We start from the raw sequence: 17,641 nt of genomic DNA, 5'->3' as shown, positions 1-17,641 counted from the left end.
GAGCCTTTGTGTTGACCTACTTACGAGACGACATGTTCAACACACTTTCATTGTTAAAAGCAAAAGCACATGGCAGTAATTTGTATTTCTATTGACTGGATGTGGGTGAGTTTGTTTCGTCTGCCATGTTGGTCCTGTGCATTTTAAAACATCTCATATGTAACTGAACATACGTATCTCTGAAGATGCGTATCTTTGGTTTAATTAGGAATGGAAACATGATATGGGTATTGCTGGAAAAGTGAAAATTTTGGGAGTTTTTCTGTTTTGTTTTGTTTTGTTTCTTTAAGGGCTAATAAAAATTTTGGTGGGATTTCTGCAAAGAATGGTGCAAATAGGAACTCTCAGCTCATCTTTTCATTTCCACGTCATCTATGGTTTCTGGCAGTGGCATGTTCAGTGTCTCTGGCAGAAAGCAGGCAAAGCAGCCGGCCACCATTGCTGACCCCCCATACACCAAACTGGGCAGAGCAGGGAGTACCTGGGAGATGTAGTTCATCAACAGTTTTAGTATTAATTTGTTAGCTGAATTTGTACGCAGAGAAACTTAAAAAGCTGCTCATGATGAAATAAATGTGTATGATTATTTGCTAAAAAAAAACAAAAAACTTCTTCAACAAGGTTCAGGAAGTTGAACGTCACCTCATCCAGGATTAGGATGGCGGGGGCTGCCATGCTTCCGACTCTCGCCATGGTGGAGACAAACCCCATTCCTGTCTGTCTGAAAACACATCAACACACATCAGGAGTTAACAAACCTGATAGATAGGTGCTTACACAATAACAATCCAGCAAGAGAGAGCAACTCTATGACTAAAATGAAAATTCAAAACAATTTTATTTTATTGTTTTCTTCTCTCAGTTACTGCTAATACATGTTTTTAATCTCTTAGCTTTGGGTAACATAGATAAAACACATTCAAAACTTTATTCCCTCCTCCTGCTCTGCCACCTCACCAGCTCACTGTTTCTACAGAGGGTGATTCTGTTCTAATATTCCCTCCACCGCCAGCTCAAATGCTCAGAAAAGGTCTGTACATTACATACAGAAGCACCTTGACATACGAGCGACTTCACATACAAGTTTTTAGAGATACAAGCAGTCGCTCGGTCCATATTTGTGTTTGATATACGAGCGAAAATGCGAAATATCCATCCGCCATTGCTAGTTGGCGGATGGATACAACATCAGCTCAAACCATATCTTGTTCTTTCCCACATATCCACGAAGTCGAGACGTAGCTCATATTTGCTCATGACTTTTACATTTCTTTTCATATTTTATCATTGTTTACATAACTTACAAATAATTAGCTATGCACAGGAACAGTATGCACATACTATATTGATTTTAAAAAATGTGTTTTCTCACATAATTCATTTCAGTTACAAGTACTTTGACTTAGCAGGTCAGTCTTAGAACAAATTAAACTCGAATCTCAAAGTACTACTATATTGTAATGCTTACAAAGGACAGTCAACAGTCCTGCTGTGAATCGGCTGTCTTAAATGGGTTAATGGGTTTGAAATAGCAGTCTTACCTGATGACAGTGGGGTAGAGCTCTCCGGTATACAGGTAACTAGTGCTGAAGGCGGCTGCCATGAAACCTTTACCCAGACATGCTAACGTGGTCCTAATGGTCTGCATATCTGTGGGAAAGTTATAGGAGTTGGCCTGCCTGTGTTGTACTGCCAGTGTTGTACTGCCTGTGTTGTACTTCCTGTTGTTCTACCTGTGTTGTACTGCCTGTGTTGTACTGCCTGTGTTGTACTTCCTGTTGTTCTACCTGTGTTGTACTGCCTGTGTTGTACTACCTGTTGTACTGTCTGTGTTGTACTGCCTGTTGTACTGTCTGTGTTGTACTACCTGTTGTACTGTCTGTGTTGTACTGCCTGTTGTACTGTCTGTGTTGTACTTCCTGTTGTTCTACCTGTGTTGTACTGTCTTTGTTGTACTGCCTGTTTACCGAAGGTCAGAGAGGACTACAAAATGAATCTGTGCTTTATGTCGCGCATATATGGTACGTTTGGCAATAAAGTTGACTTTGACTTTTGACTTTGATATAGCAAACATGTGGTCTGTCTATTCTGTCCCTCAGTTTTGCTTGATGGTTCAGGTTAAATGCAGTGAGGATTAGTTTTGACTATGTTCAGTCTTAAAGACCAACTGATATGATCTTGGTGATAATCTGATCTTGGTGTTTTTTTTTACCCCTGGAGATTAAGATTTTTGTGAAGATGATGAATGAAGCCACAATGAGAAAAGATGACTGAGATATCCTCCTCCCCAGAAAAGAAAGAATGCCCAACGAAGAACATTTGGCAATCAAATCGACTCCCCCGTAGATGAGCTGCATCAGATAGATGTTCACCTGGAATAGTAAATAGCAAAATAGCATCATAATATCAACAATAATCTAAACTTTGTTTGAAGAGCTTCCTTTGTACTGGAGGGATGGTTTCTCAAGCTCGACTTGGGGATGATTTGATGTACTCACTCCAAACTCCTGCAGATCCGTCGCCAGTCCATAAAATGCAAAACTGGTGGAAAACCTGCACAAGGAAACAAACTGAATAATGACAGGTAGACTGATGAACAGATGTACAGGTACCACACCTCTGTGTGCAGTGGCATGTGTATCTTACGAAGGAAAAGTAACACAAGAAGAGTTAAGTTGAAACAGATTAATTGTCCGAACCAGACAGCAAGCAGACAAATGGAGATACATCTTATTCCTCTGGTCCTAATCAGGTCGTACGCTGTGAACGAGAAACGGCTCATCTCGATCTCTTTTTTCATGTGAGAGACTAAAACCTGCAGGTTACATTGGACTGACGTTAGTTTCTGGTGTTTGTCATCCATGTTTATATATATATATAAACATGGTATATGGTATACATAAACATGGTAGGCAGGTAGTTAGAAAGACAAGTTACCTCTTTTGTCAATTTATCAATGATCTCTGGTCTTCCATTGATTCGAGCAACACGTTGAAGATTCTTTAATGCCTCATCAGATCGGCCATTTAGAATCAACCAACGAGCTGACTCTGAGCACCACCTGAACAATCAGGTCGAAAGCATTAGAACCTATTTAATTAGGACTCGAAACATCAGATTATAACTTCATGACAACAAAGATCAGGACTACAATGCCAGCTTTAGAGTAAAAGGATTAGAGAAACTTATTTTTAAATTATGTACTAACCAAGTCAGAGCAAAGAATATGAAATGTGGGGCAGCGAGGGCAACTTGCAGCTTCCTCCAGTCTCTCAGTAAATAGGCAATGCCTGCCAAGACCACCTGACCAAATGCAATATTGGAAGAATTTATTGTGCATATTATTGCCCTCGCCTTACTCGGGATCCACTCCATATCTGGAGACAGACAGAAAAACAATCAGACAGGTAAACATGGGTTGGTGCATCTATGAAAATGTAAGTGTCTGTTTGCAAAGAGAAGTAATAAGTCAATAGTCTTGTTAAAAATTACAACTGCAGTTTATAGCAAAAAAAAAAGAAAGAAAGATGGGTACTCAGTGACACTGTATTGATCAGTAGTCCGGACACCGCCGTTCCACAGAGGAATCTAAAAATGCAGTAGACGACGTAAGAAGGAGAGAGGGCCGAGACACAACCAATGATAGCCAGCTGAAGGTGAGACCAAAGAATAATGGTGCGTCTTCCAAATCTGAAAGAGAGAGAGAGACAAAGGACAGAGATAAACTCCAGACTGGTTTGATTTTATACTTCATCTCCAACAGCAGACGAAGAAAAAACATGGACACAATCATGTGAACACTGCCAGCTATTCAGACTTTCACAGGTTTAAAGCTCTAGTGATAAATACATGTGTATACTTTTTACAGGTCACCTGTCTGACAGACTTCCGAAGATGATGGCTCCTGCTAAAATTCCACCCATATAGATGGTCTGAATCATCTGTTTGAGAGGACGCCGTGAACATACCAGCTCCCACTGAAGGACAAGGTTAGATAAAAGCCGAAATGAGCTCTATATAAATCTTATTGCAGTAGCGTTTCCCCTGGACATTTTTTTCAGGCCTCATTGAGACCCACCAAAAAAATTTGATCAGATGACATAAGCAGATGGTCTGTAATTTTTATTTACTTTCAAATTTTTGGTCAATAGGTTTAGTCAAGAAAAAAGAGATCACAAGGACAGAATGACGTTTAAGCCATTTATCATAGAAAATAACTGTGACCTATACCACATCATGCACAGTGCGTATGATCCACTATGCAATTCCTATTTTTTCAGGAAGATTTCACCAAGACATCCTGGTAGAGAGATCAATTTACAGAGAACATCATGCAGGTCCTTAAATACATTTTCTGCAGCCTGTTTTCACCTACAGGTCTGTTTTCATCAACCAAAAGGTGTCCCTATGCACAGTCCGGGTTTCATTATTATTAACCATCACGAGTCTATCGTTCTCCGTTTGCCACAACTTCACCATTAGTTTCGGGTTTACCTTGGTTAAAATTACACAACCAAGTTGTTGACTGGTAAACAGTTTGTATTACAAGTCTATTCTGCCATTCTCATTACCTACATTCTTCTGTCCAATCTACAAGCTCTTCCATCACAGATTCACCTAAACCAATAGATCTTCGGTGCCCCCCTGAATATCATGGTCTGCAGGAAGTTTTTTGTAAGGATAAGTCTCTTTCTACCTCCACACCGACCATATGACTCTACCCAGTAGTAGGCTTTACAACCTGTCCAAACCACAAAAGGAGGCTATGGAGAGTTAAATTTCAGACTCTTCGGTTTCAGGCATGATCCATCCATCCTAGGTGCAAGTTTCGTCTTCGTCGACAAGAAGGATAAGACTCTTCGACCATGTACAGGCAAACCTCGGTTTCCAACCACAATTCGTTCCGGGAGGCTGTTCGAATACTGATTTGTTCAAATTCCAAATACATTTTTCCCATTACAAATAACGTAAATGGTCTTAATCTGTTCCAGGACGCTAGAAAACTACCTTTTTTCAACATAATATCCATCCATTTTCTGCCGCTGTATCCGCGTACTATATGTTATTTCATAATATCATTTATACATCAAATTGTATAGTAATGAAACATATCAAAGAAATGTAAAAGAAAGAAGCAAACACGATAAAGAAAGAAAGAAAAAAAAAACTCATCGTAATCAGGTTAGCCTAAAGTACGAGTTACTGTTGTCGGTACCGTAACTCGTACAATTGGCAATGGAACGCAAATTAAGTGAAAAATTATTGAATACAGTAAACTAAAATAAAAAGCACATTACAGTTAAAGCATGAGAACAATAAAGATAAGAATTTTTCCCTTTGTTGTGGTGAGCAGTTGGTATATGAGAATGTTGGATAGGGAGAGGAGGAGGATGGATGTTACTGCGATTATTTCGCGTTCGACTTTCAAATTTTGTTCGACTTCCAAGACAAAAAGAATTCCAAATTTTTTTGGTAGAATTCCGATTCGTTCGATGTCTAAAGCGTTAGAAAACCAAGGTTTGCTTGTATTGATTGCAGAAGTTTAAATGACATTACCCTTAGAAATTAATACCCGCTGTCATTGAAGCTGCATTCACCAAATTAAAGGCCTTACTCTCCTCGGCTCCTGTGTTGGCTCACCTGGAGCAGAGGAGTTTGATGCATCAGACTCTGGGGTGGGGGCTTTATTGTACCAGCACTCAACTTGAGACCACAAGCTACATTCCTGTTCTTTCTTTCCTCAAAGATTATCCCTGGCCAAGAGAAACTATTAAGTGGAAAACGGAGAACTGCTGGTTATTGTGCTGACACTGGCTTGAGTGGGCGGAGTATCCTTTTCTATTAAATTAACAAACCACAGGAACTCCTCTTATCTCCACTTTGCCCAAAGAACAGTGATCTCACTTTTTTTTTTAAAAAACTTGTCTGAAGGTTCACAATGATATTAGGATCATTTCATAGACCATTCAGTCAGTCTCTGGTACCATGTAAGTCAAAACTGATCAGTGATAACCATATTGATGATCACTGAAACTGCTTTATGACATACTTTATATCTTTTAAAGTACAGTAATTAATATCAAGGTGGGTATTAGCGAACATATATCATACCTCAGAAATGGTGGTAGAGAGGAACTCAGAGTGATCGAACGTCCATCCATCCAAACATTCTTCAGTCCTTTGCTGGCTAACATTGGTTGAACTATTTGCAGTAGTTAGATGCCATTGAGGTTCCACATACCTTAGCAACAGCAGTAACAGATCAAGCAGGATATTACACCAGAGTATTTTATCAATGAACACAGAGCCGGACAAAAAACAATCTTTACCTCATGCAGCGGTCTAGTCTATTTCCTGAGTCCAGAGGGATGAAAGCTTTCAGGAGCTGCTTCTCATCCACCTAAATTCAACCAGTCATCAGATCATGTAAAACCAATAACATTCATCAAAGGAATGTTGTTATTCAGTTCATCTGGATGAAATTTAGAAAGGCTATGTGGTTGTATCAAACAGGTTATTGGTAGTAGACAGGTTATGTGACAGTTTCACACCAGTATTCTGATTGTGAAATGGATTTCCTGGCATGGTTACCTGGTTACCAAGTTTACCTGGTAACATCAGGCATGTTGCGAGTTAATGAGACATGTAAAGAAGTCACACAGGTGTCCTGGGGGTGTTAGAAACATGCTTTAAGGTAAGCGTCTTCCTTGTAGTGCTGGAAAGTTAACTTTGCAGCATTACAGATTTTACCTGGACATGTGACAGATTTATGAGGCTGTGATTGGCCGGTAGGCTGCAGTGATGGGCAGGAACTCCTGAAGCAAAGTTGTTCTGTAGGTTTTGACTCATTAATAGAAAACTAGGAAAGATGATTATAGTCATGTGGATCCACTGGTATCTCCCGAAACCACCAGCCTCATCAAAAAAAATACGGCAGAAAAAGAAAATGTGTGTTACATATCTGAATCACTCTTGGTTTAACTGGAATGGTGACTTGAACTACATTCATAATAATGCTTTCATAATACATCACTCACCTCGTCCAGGAGCTCAGAGAAACCCATGTCTTCTGTTGATTTATTGAGTTCTGTGTTGCTCTTTTTTGTTTTTTTTAATGAGATACTCTTTTCTTTAGAACTGAATTTAAATGTTTTAGGTCCTACATCAAAGCTGATGTAATCTTAGTTATATTAATAACAATTATGTCATTGTTGTTATTGCTATAAAATTTGAGATTCTCTGCCACCCAAATGAACCTGAGAACAAATGTATAAAATTTTTTAAAGTTGAACAAGTAAAATTTGTACATTACTTAATATTAATGCATTAATTTGAACACATTTCTGCAGTTTTTCTTGGTCAGTCACAACCTCCAACAATTTACCCAAAATATTTTCCAAAGCTGTTCAAATTATTCAAACTCTCACTTCATGCACATTTCAATATATTTAACCTCCTAAAGACACACATAGGATTGATGTGGCCACAACAAAAACAGAAGAGAATTTTCTCTGAATATCAGTGAAAACATACTTACAGTTTGTTGCGTGATCAATGACTGGAGAGCTGATGACATATGCACATGTGTAAAATATGTGTTTAGAATCATGGAAATGGGTGGGAAAGTGGGTGGGGCAGTTGAAAAACTCCAGTAAAAAAAATGAAAGTTTGCACCGACCCTCAGTTTTTCTTGTGCTCAGGTCTCCGCCTTTCTTCTCTACACTGAAGTTGGTCAGATCCAGGCCATCAGGCCACAATAGAGTCCCCTCATCAGCATCTTTGAATTGAATCCTTGGTATTCTGATGTCCATCTGCCATCCCTACAGCCCACCTCTATACATCTATATAAATATATTGCTGGTACAGAATGCATCCATTTCCATCCCAAAGTTCCTTTAATGTAAGGCTGGCTCCCAGGACATCGTTTCCATCAGCCCTGCCTTTCTTGCCCTGCCAATTCTTGCACACTTCTCTATTCTTGTTCTTGCACTTTCTCAGTCACAATGATTTTCCCATGTTGATGCAACAAGGGCATCCCAACAGACCAAGGTCCTCTTTGCAGACTTGCAAATCAGTGTCTCCATTCTTTGCCCCCTTGAGAGAGGGGAGTCATAAAAGGTAATCTTCAGATCTTCAGCCTGCCAGAAAAAGATGCTCCTTGAATCATTGATGCTCCTCAGGGCATCAATGGCTTCTAGCCTTACTTGTGTATTTTGTGTTTGTCCTTAACATTTAAATTTTAAAACTGTCATCCTATGATTCAAGATCGGCGGTTTGATTCCCGCTGACGCCAAAAAACAAAACAAAAAACCACCCAGAGGTGAGCTGACAGTGGGAGGTGTCGTCCCCCCTTACAAGTTGCTCATTTGGTCGTACCACGAAGGAGCTGCCCGTCACTCTACCTCCCCCGTATGTGTGTGTTCAGGGCCTGTATTTATATGCATGATTTAGATACTAACTGGAGTGTTTCACTAATTTCCCTTGTGGGGATCATAATCAGATTATAAAATTAAAAAAACAAAACAAACAAACCCATGACTAGTTTTTCAAGAACTGCTTGTGTTGGTTCCCTTCTCTTGAGGAAACACTCACAATTTGTCTTTTAAAATGTCCTTGGTTGCTTCCTCATTTATTCCGAAGTGCTGAAGCCTTGGTTTTACATTTATTTCTTATTCCTACCTAAATAGCCGCAATTTGATACCAAATACCAACTGTCGTATTGATGTGACTCAGCCACTATAGTAAACTCAAAACGTAATATTACACAGACGAAAGTGGTAATCTACAATGGAAAGAAGACAAAGAAAGGAGATCTACATTTTAGTAGTACTTTGAATAATATTTACACAGTAATAAATCCTTTGGTAATCATTGCATCATGTTCTCAAACAAAACTTGCCCAAAAGCAACTCTACCTTATATTTGATTCCTGCAAGGTAATTTAACACTATGATCTTTTACTCACACAACGTAAACAGGAGCAAACAAGTACATTTACACTAAAGTGAAAAAATTCCACATGTTCAAATTATTGAAGGGCCTGTGTCACTTGAAAAAGAAGCAGTGGAATGAGCACTCTTGTGTTCATCTGAACTATGTCACAGAACCTGTTGAGACCCACGTATAGGTATTTTCTTTTTGCATAAAAAACAATTACTAAAAACAAAAACTTCTCCAACCATTTATTAGGAACTAAAAAGAACTTGATATTTGAAAATATATACACTCCTGGGAATCTAAAGAGAGACTGATGTTTGCTGTTCAATTTGTCAGTTTATGTGTCTGAAATATGAGAATGATCATGTAGAACAGAGAAAGTTGTTGTCTGAGATGGTGAACCTTAACAGAACAAAGTCAACCTGTAATTCGTTGATGCTAATACACAATCCTGGGACCTGCTATGGAAGGACAGAACCTCAGGCAACAGCAGATTAACCATACAAAATGTTTCCTGTTAAATATTAAATGGACATCTTTAAGAAAGCCTTAAACATTTAATTTTTTGTTTGCCAGTTTGTGAAAAACAAAGAAACACTGAAGAAATTTTGGTTGAAGAGATATGAAAAAGCATGACAAAGTTTTTGGACTAACCTGAATCTTTTACGGAGCACAGAATTGTGATAATTCTAAACGTGGGAGGTTTAATCAAGCTTGACTGATGTTTTTAAGTTTTGAATCATTTACATGTAACTCACAAAATTAGTTTGTCAAGTACAGTACTTGACAAATCATTGAAAATACATTTTCTCATTGAAATACTTTTTGGATTGTCGTTGGTTCATTATTTTGTTCATCAAAGACTTGAGCCAAAATACAATCCAGCCATCAGTTGATCATTCAGTGTCTCTGAGGGGACTGATTGGACTGAAGGCATTGCGTCCAGCTTCTTCTACATCGTTCAGTACTTTTAGAGGCAGATCCTCTGCTGAGACCACGCCCCCACACTCAGAAGCTCCTCCTTCACATAATGATGTGTTCCCCTGGGGGCCAGCCTTCCCCCGAAACCTAAAGGTAGATAGTTTTCAGTTATTAAAATGAAAGAAATTATTAATGACCAGGTTGTTGATAACCATGACCATGGCCGTAGGGATTGAATGAGTAGTGATTGAGGGTGCTGTTAACATTACCACATACCAGCCATGACAGGGGCTTTTAGGTACATTACACAAATATTTCAGTGAGTTATGACTGAAGCTTTGGACACATAAATGAAGGAAGACAGCAGGGGAATGGACTGTCAAAAACGTTAACACTACACATATTCCTAAAACTCCAAATGTAATAATAATAACCAGTACTTTATTTGTCCCTCTTGGGGAAATTCTTTTTACCCTTTACCCTTATTAATTACACACGGGGGTTACAGGTCACAGGCCCCTGAGCACAGGGCACACTAGGGGCCTGTGGGCATGCAATTAGTAGACAGAGCAGACATACAGAGGTACAAGGGAGGCGGAGTGACGGGTCGCGCACGAGGGTCGCACCCTCAGCTAATTCTGTTCATGAAACTACAGCTGCTAATGACGCTAACATTGAAAACACAGTACAGCTGTAATATACCAGTGGTCCTAAAGCTGAATGCTGGTTATTGGCTCACCATTTCTGCTCCACATCATCTATGGTGTCTGGCAGTGGCATGTTCAGCGTCTCCGGCAGGATGCAGGCAACGAATCCGGCCACCATCGCTGACCCTCCATACACTAAACCAGGCAGAGCAGGGAGAACCTGGGAGATGGAGTCACCAATAATGTCAGCATGGATTTGTTATCTGGTTTCTGGTCAAGACATCAGTTAACCAGACATTGACAGAAGCCGACAGACTGATGGACTAAGATTTTTTAGTTTTGTTTTGATGACTTCAAATTCGATTATCCTGAAGGCACATACACCAAACAGCCATAACGTAACTGACAAGTGAAGACAATAACACAAATAGTCTCAGTATCCAGATCTTCAATGTTGTTATGTTAGAAGCACGAAAAATGAGCGTAAGGATTTGAGTGTGTTTGGGTCAAATTGTGATGCTGGATGACTGAGAAGGTTTCCAAAGGGCATGTGAGCATCACAACTGGACCATAGAGCAACAGAAGAAGGAGGCCCGGTTCTTTAATACCACATTGATGGTCCCATACGTATGCCTTGTATCCATGGGAAGCATATCACACCAAGAGGGGTAATTGTCCCCTTGGGGACAAATAAAGTTTTTTGGATTGAATCTAAACAGTATGAAATAACTTAAATTGTCAAATTATTTTTATACTTTTAATTTTATAAACAAGAGGAATGTCACCTCGCCCAGGATTAGGATGACAGGGGCTGCCATGCTGCCGACCCTTGCCATAGTCGAGACGAACCCCATTCCTGTCTGCCTGAAAAGACATCAACACACATTATGAGACAAGTCTGACAGATAAGGAATATCTCCAGTGATCTAGTTAACTAAAATAGATCACTCAACAAACCAATAATGTTAACCTCATCACTCACTGACTCAATAAGTCAGAGCTTTCACGCTAATAGCGATGACCCCAGCTTTACCAATCACGCAACTATCAGATGACAACACTTCCGTTGTCGGCCTTAAATGCGCAGACCTGCACAGATATGTTCTGTTGGAGGGTCCTTTTATATAAAGACATCCTCTCTCATATATGGGGTGGTTTTGTCCTAAAGCAAACAAAATATGTTAAACATAGCAGCGTCTGTGTTCCGTGTAGTGTTTTACAAATGTGGCTTGAAGCACACAGTAAAAAAATGAATAGATAAAAGTCAACACAATTTGTTTTTGTATTGCATCTTACATTAGACTCATCTTATCCTCTGTTCTGAGTCTAAGAAGATTCTCATTCCGTTGCCCAGATTTAAAGAAAATTTAGGTTTATAATATACATACATAAAAATAAAGCCAGAACAGTCCTGCACTGAATAAATAGTCTTAAATGGGTATATGGGTTTGAACCTGCAGTTTCACCTGATGACGGTGGGGTAGAGCTCTCCGCTGAACAAGAAGGCCGTGCTGAAGGCTGATGCAGTAAACGCTTTACCCAGACATGCTAAAGTCGTCCTGATGGCCTTCAAATCTGTGGGCAGAGTTATGAATCAAACATGTGGTCTTTCTGCTCTGCACTTCAGTACTGTTTGAGGGTTCAGGTGCGATGAGGATTTGCTTTGACTGTGTTCAGATCCTTGTCTTAAAAACTGAGTGAGTTGTTGGAATGACGTTTATCATCGTCGGTGCTTTTCTCACCCCTGGAGATGAAGGTATTTGCAAAGATCATGATAGATGCCAGCAGAAGACAAGAGGACTGAGATATCCTCCTCCCCAGGTAGGAAAGTACGACCAAAACTGTCAATTTGGACAAAATATCGACTGCTCCAAAGATGAGCTGTATCAGGTAGGTGCTCACCTGGAATAATCAAAGACAGAAAGCAGCTTCATAATAATGAATAATAATTTGGGTTAGGGTTAGTGGTTCATAACCTGCCCTTTCTTTGATTGTATTCTGAAAAGTAAAACAATTCAGAGAATTAGTAATTCCCATAGAACCTGAAGATTTTCCCTGGCAGGATCCATTGACCAGTGGGCCCGCTGCCATAGAGAACCATGTTACCATTGGAGTCTGATGTGATGTGGCTTCAATAGCAAAGAGTAGTAGACGTTGCCTTGCTGGACTGATCATGAGCTGCCTCATGGCTTGGGGGGACATGAAATGTAATCTCTTTTATTGGGAAATAACCAAAGCAGGTGTATTAGGTTGGAAAATACTGGCTTGACAGCATTGGGCTCAACTTGATGCATGGGATAGGTTCTGGAACTCTGCTCCTTGAAAGGATTAGGCTGAACACTATTCCAGGTTGGAACTGATTGGAAGGAATCAGCACTTCCACGACTGAGGATTTGGGTCTGAGTTGGAAAATAGACGATCGCTTTCTCCAGGATATAAATGAACGGCTGTCCCAAGTGCAGGATTTCACATGCTTGGGGTCCTTGTTTCAAAGTAAAGGTAAAATGGAGAAAGTGTACTAGCCTGTTGTTTAAAGTTAAAGGTCTTTGAATAGCAGACCCAGTCATGTGTGGGGAAACCAGGGGAGACCCTGGAAGCACTGAAACAATTTTATTTCAGGGTTTACAAGGGGATCCTTTGATACACTCACTCCAAACTGCTGAAGATCCATTGCAAGTCCATAATATGCAAAACCGGTGGAAAACCTGCAGAAGAAGACATAATGAATAAGGACAGGTAGACTGGTGCGCAGAGAGAGATATCACACCTCTGTGTGCAGCTACATGTATGTATTATGAAGTGCAGTTAAGTTTAAAAAAAAGGTGGATTCTCAGACCAGATGACAAGCAGACAAAGGGAGATTCGTCTCATTCCTCTGGTCCTCATCAGGTCGTACGCTGTGAACGACAAACGGCTCATCTCGATCTCTTTTTTCATGTGAAAGTCTAAAATCTGCAGGTTACATTGGATTGATGTTAGTTTCTGGTGTTTATCATCCATGTTTATATATATATATATGGTAGGCAGGTAGTTAGAAAGACAAGTTACCTCTCTTGTCAATTTATCAATCATCTCTGGTTTTCCATTGACTCGAGCAACACGTTGAAGAGTCTTTAATGCCTCATCAGGTTGACCATTTAAAATCAACCAACGAGCCGACTCTGAGCACCACCTGAACAATCAGGAAGAAAGCATTAGAACCTATTTAATTGGACCCACAACATTAGATTAGAACTTCATGACCATCTAGAGAACTTAAATGTGAGAACAACTAGACCAATCATAGATTAAAAGAACTTAGCGAAATTTATTTTTGAAATCGGTACCAACCAGGTCAGAGCAAAGTACAGGAAATGTGGGGCAGCGAGGGCCACCTGCAGCTTTCTCCAGTCACTCAGCAAATAGGCAATACCAGACAGGACTATCTGACCAAATGCGATGTTACAAGAATTTGCTATGGACACTGTGGCCCTTGCTTTATTGGGGAGCCACTCCACATCTAGAGGGAGACAGGAAAGCAGTCGGTCAGGTAGGCACATAGGTTGATCAGTTCATTTTTGTAAAGAATTAGTAATTCAGCAATATCATTAAAACTGGACCTGTAATTTATGACAAAACAAAAGAAAGATGAGTACTCAGCGTAATTCCAGTAATAATAAGTCCAGACACCGCCATTCCACAAAGGAATCTAAAAACACAAAAGACTGTGTAGGAAGGAGAGAAACTTGAAGCACAACCAAGCACAGCCAGCTTCAGGTGCAAACACAGAATGATTGATCGCCTCCCAAACCTGAAAGAGAAGAGAAGAGCATGACTCCTTTGATTTTGGATTGTCCCTACAACTGCAAGCAGACGAACCTTGCCATTGGTTCAGACTTTCACAGGTGCAAAGCTCTTTTGGTTAATATATGTTTTTGTACAAGTTACCTATCTGACAGAAGGCCATAGACCATCGCTCCTGCTAAAAATCCACCCATGTAAATGGTTTGAATCATCTGTTTGAGAGGATGGCGAGAACACACGAGTTTCCACTGCAGGACAAGAAACAAAAATGGTCAATGAGTTGACCCCTTTCAATATTTTACCTTCCTTGTTAGGTTGCCTACTTGAGGTGCATCAGTCCCCAAAGATGTCTAAAGAAATTTGGCTGACAAAGTGACCTCTGAAGAAGGGGATGGAAAGAAGGACACTGACAATGTTTACAAGAGAGAATCTTAAAGACCTAATATGAGAAAAAGCCAAACTCCTGCTGTTAAACTTGGACCATGACATGCGCAAGATGTTTCCTCTCCACCAGCTGGAGAACCGTTCATTAGATGTATGTTAACAATGCAACTAAGAATGTTACTGCTTTGTTGCCACTTTTTGTGGACAATGAAGTTCCTTAGTCAGAAATAAGCCAAGGGACTGTCATGCTTTGGAATATAAAAATTATCATACCTTTCCCGAGAAAAACCTCATCAGAAGGTACACAATGATGGCACCATGAAATTAAAAATTCTCCATTGATAACCACGATCTTATTAGAGATAAGAAAAAGCTCCTTTTACCATATATCACCTAATTGACATCAGTGTGGACGTTTGTGAGCATGTGTCTTCTGAAGAGACCATACCTCAGTAATGGTGGTAGAGAGGAACTCAGAGGGATCAAATGTCCATCCATCTAAACATTCCTCAGTCCATTGCTGGCTGACGTTGGCTGAAATGTTTGTGGTAATCAAATGCCATTGGGGCTCCACATACCTGAATAACAGCAACAACAAATGAAGCAACCCATTACGTCAGAATAGAGGTATTTATCAATGAAGTGTGGCACAGAGAGTCTTTACCTCCTGCAGCGATGTAGTCTCGTTCCTGAAGAGTCCAAGGGGATGAAAGCTTTAAGTAGTTGTTTCTCATCCACCTAAATATAACCAATCACAGACATTAAACCACCTAAACTAATGACATTCATGACAGGAAAGATGTAATTCTCGTAGTTTGCTAAGGATGTGTGGTAGTGAAACAGAGGCACATAAATAACTGCATTTGGAAAAGTTTTCTAGTGCTGTCAGGTGGGTTATTTGCTAATGAGACAAATTATCTACTGTTGACACAGGTTACCTTGTAAATGCTACATGGACTGTACTTACAGCATGCTTTTCTAGTATGACTGCCTCACCACAGGTCTGTTCACAGTATTTCATCGATAAATGTGAAAATTTGGCGATTTTGAGTAAAAAAACAATAATCCCTCGCACATCCGCGCTTCAAGATGCCCGGCTTCACCTCATCGCGGATTTTTAGTAGGTAGTCACGTGATACTGTACGCGCATTCTATTGGCTTACAGCACCTGGCAGTGCACTGCATTCCAAGACTCACAGAATGCAGCGCACTTCCATGTATTAAATAAACATTTAACAGCGCTTCAAACAATCTATAAGAGTGTGGGAAAAGGTAATAGATAGAAGGTGGTTTAATGTCAGTATGGAAAGGGTTCATAAAAATTTTAATTACCATAAAATAGTAAAACAAATAGTTCATTACAATATCGAGGAATTCTATTATTTGAGGGTGGTCCTGGAACTCGTTAACCACGGGTAACGATGGATCATTGTAATCTCAAATTGGTGACGTTAAATGGAAAATAACTTATAATAACTATCTTAATAACTATCTTACACATCTCTGGATAAATATAACCATTTAATTTATTTCTTCCATTTTCCTTTTTTCTTTCTTTCAAGATGGCAGGTGAGGCCATGCCTCTGACTGCACGTCACTGCGCTGGCTAGTACAACCTAAGAGTTAAATATTAAGTGATTCAGGTTAACCTGAAGACTTATTACTAGTACTACTTGATAGTTAACCTGGTTGGGTAAGAAGTTACCTTCTTATGAAACAGGTTCCCCCGTGAAATGGTTACTGAGTAGTGTTAGATGGGTTACCTGGACATGTGATAGGTTGTTGAGGCTGTGATTGGCTGGTAGGCTGCAGTGGTGGGCAGGAACTCCAGAGGCAAAGTTGTTCTGTAAGTTTTGACTCATCAGTAGAAAACTGGGGAAAACGATTACAGTAACGTGGATCCACTGGTATCTCCCGAAACCACCAATCTTAGCAAGGCAAGGAGGGGTTAGGGTACGGGAGGGGTGACAGGAAATTTGTGTTACACACCTGCACATCCCATGTGATTTACCTGGAAAGGTGACTTCAGTTGAACCAACTTCATAATAATGCTATTATAAAAATAGCATCACTCACCTCTTCCAACAGCTCGGAGAAACCCATGTCTTCAGTTTTCACTCAGAAAAATGAAAATCATAAACTGTATTCTTTAGAATTTATTTTAAATGTTTTATATCCTGCGTAAACACTGGTCTTAAAATAAAATTAGTAATTATTAATTGTTATTGTCATTGTTTTTACTGTCATAAAATGCCTTGTGATTTCAGGATTTGATTTTTTTGTTCCAGATGAATGAACCTGAGAATAAAACAAAACAAATATATAAAAAATTTACAATGAACAAATGTCTTTGTGCCTCAACATTTAAACCCATTTATGGAATTTTCAAAGCTCAGTTTACGAAAAAACCACAGCCTCCAACAATCAACCCCGGAATGTTTCCAAAAACATTAGAAACTTATTCCAATTATTGTACACTTTTTTTGCAGCACATTCTAGCGTCTCTGCCCAAAAGTATTTAAATGTTCTGACAGGAAATTCTATCATGGCTTTTGACAAACTCAAAATATAATGTACTATAAACAGGTGACATATTTGTTGAGAACCTGGTGAGAGTTAAAGGAGGATTAGTGACTATCAACCTTAGGAATTTTTTTTCATTCATCCATTCAATCAAAAAACGACAAACTGAACATGAAGGGGATTTTCTGTAAAAGTCAGTGAAACATACTTACAGTTTGATGCCGGATAGATGATTAAGGACAAAAAAGAGATGTGTATAAATCCAAAATCTTGTGGATGGGTGGGAATATGGGAGGAGACTTGGAACACTAGAAAGACATAATAAGTAAAGTTAAAATAAACCTTACCAACTCTTGCTCTTCTGTTTAATGTTTTAATTCTGTTAATGGCTAAATGTAGTCTTTCTTTCTCTTTCCCTCTCTCTGGGACACAGTAGGTAGCAAGAG

The 17,641-nt window shown here is 39.5% G+C and overlaps 2 protein-coding genes across 2 annotated transcripts; both read right to left on the bottom strand.

Moving 5' to 3' along the window:
* Nucleotides 1-349: 349 nt before the first annotated feature.
* On the bottom strand, nucleotides 350-7,064 carry LOC137606503 (solute carrier family 22 member 6-like). The gene is made up of 14 exons (XM_068331769.1): nucleotides 7,038-7,064; nucleotides 6,751-6,915; nucleotides 6,330-6,385; nucleotides 6,112-6,241; nucleotides 3,874-3,977; nucleotides 3,536-3,690; nucleotides 3,209-3,377; nucleotides 2,938-3,061; nucleotides 2,700-2,815; nucleotides 2,499-2,553; nucleotides 2,213-2,372; nucleotides 1,542-1,650; nucleotides 643-721; nucleotides 350-481 (listed from the first exon to the last, which is right to left on the bottom strand). The coding sequence occupies exons 1-14, from the start codon at nucleotides 7,062-7,064 to the stop codon at nucleotides 350-352; spliced, it is 1,581 nt and encodes a 526-aa protein (XP_068187870.1).
* A 1,753-nt stretch (nucleotides 7,065-8,817) lies between these two features.
* Nucleotides 8,818-16,964, bottom strand: LOC137606501 (solute carrier family 22 member 6-like). The gene is made up of 15 exons (XM_068331767.1): nucleotides 16,749-16,964; nucleotides 16,436-16,600; nucleotides 15,337-15,410; nucleotides 15,121-15,250; nucleotides 14,433-14,536; nucleotides 14,141-14,295; nucleotides 13,836-14,004; nucleotides 13,554-13,677; nucleotides 13,342-13,457; nucleotides 13,156-13,210; nucleotides 12,248-12,407; nucleotides 11,972-12,080; nucleotides 11,291-11,369; nucleotides 10,598-10,725; nucleotides 8,818-10,005 (listed from the first exon to the last, which is right to left on the bottom strand). The coding sequence occupies exons 1-15, from the start codon at nucleotides 16,773-16,775 to the stop codon at nucleotides 9,834-9,836; spliced, it is 1,767 nt and encodes a 588-aa protein (XP_068187868.1). The 5' UTR covers nucleotides 16,776-16,964; the 3' UTR covers nucleotides 8,818-9,833.
* Nucleotides 16,965-17,641: the final 677 nt, after the last annotated feature.

Source organism: Antennarius striatus, chromosome 13 (genome assembly GCF_040054535.1).
Source record: "Antennarius striatus isolate MH-2024 chromosome 13, ASM4005453v1, whole genome shotgun sequence".
Classification (NCBI taxonomy): Eukaryota; Metazoa; Chordata; class Actinopteri; order Lophiiformes; family Antennariidae; genus Antennarius; species Antennarius striatus.
Note: the sequence above shows the minus strand (reverse complement) of the source record. Positions and strands in the feature narration are given on the sequence as shown.

Excerpts from the sequence above, each read along its gene's own strand:
- LOC137606503 (XM_068331769.1), bottom strand. The coding sequence starts at position 7,064 with ATGGGTTTCTCTGAGCTCCTGGACGAG. Across the intron at positions 6,386-6,750 it reads TAAATCTGTCACATGTCCAG|CTCCTGAAAGCTTTCATCCC; the intron begins GTAAAATCTGTA and ends GATGAGAAGCAG. Across the intron at positions 2,554-2,699 it reads ATTTGTCTGCTTGCTGTCTG|GTTTTCCACCAGTTTTGCAT; the intron begins GTTCGGACAATT and ends TTCCTTGTGCAG.
- LOC137606501 (XM_068331767.1), bottom strand. The coding sequence starts at position 16,775 with ATGGGTTTCTCCGAGCTGTTGGAAGAG. Across the intron at positions 14,537-15,120 it reads TCTCTACCACCATTACTGAG|TGGAAACTCGTGTGTTCTCG; the intron begins GTATGGTCTCTT and ends CTTGTCCTGCAG. Across the intron at positions 13,458-13,553 it reads TTGATAAATTGACAAGAGAG|ATTTTAGACTTTCACATGAA; the intron begins GTAACTTGTCTT and ends TGTAACCTGCAG.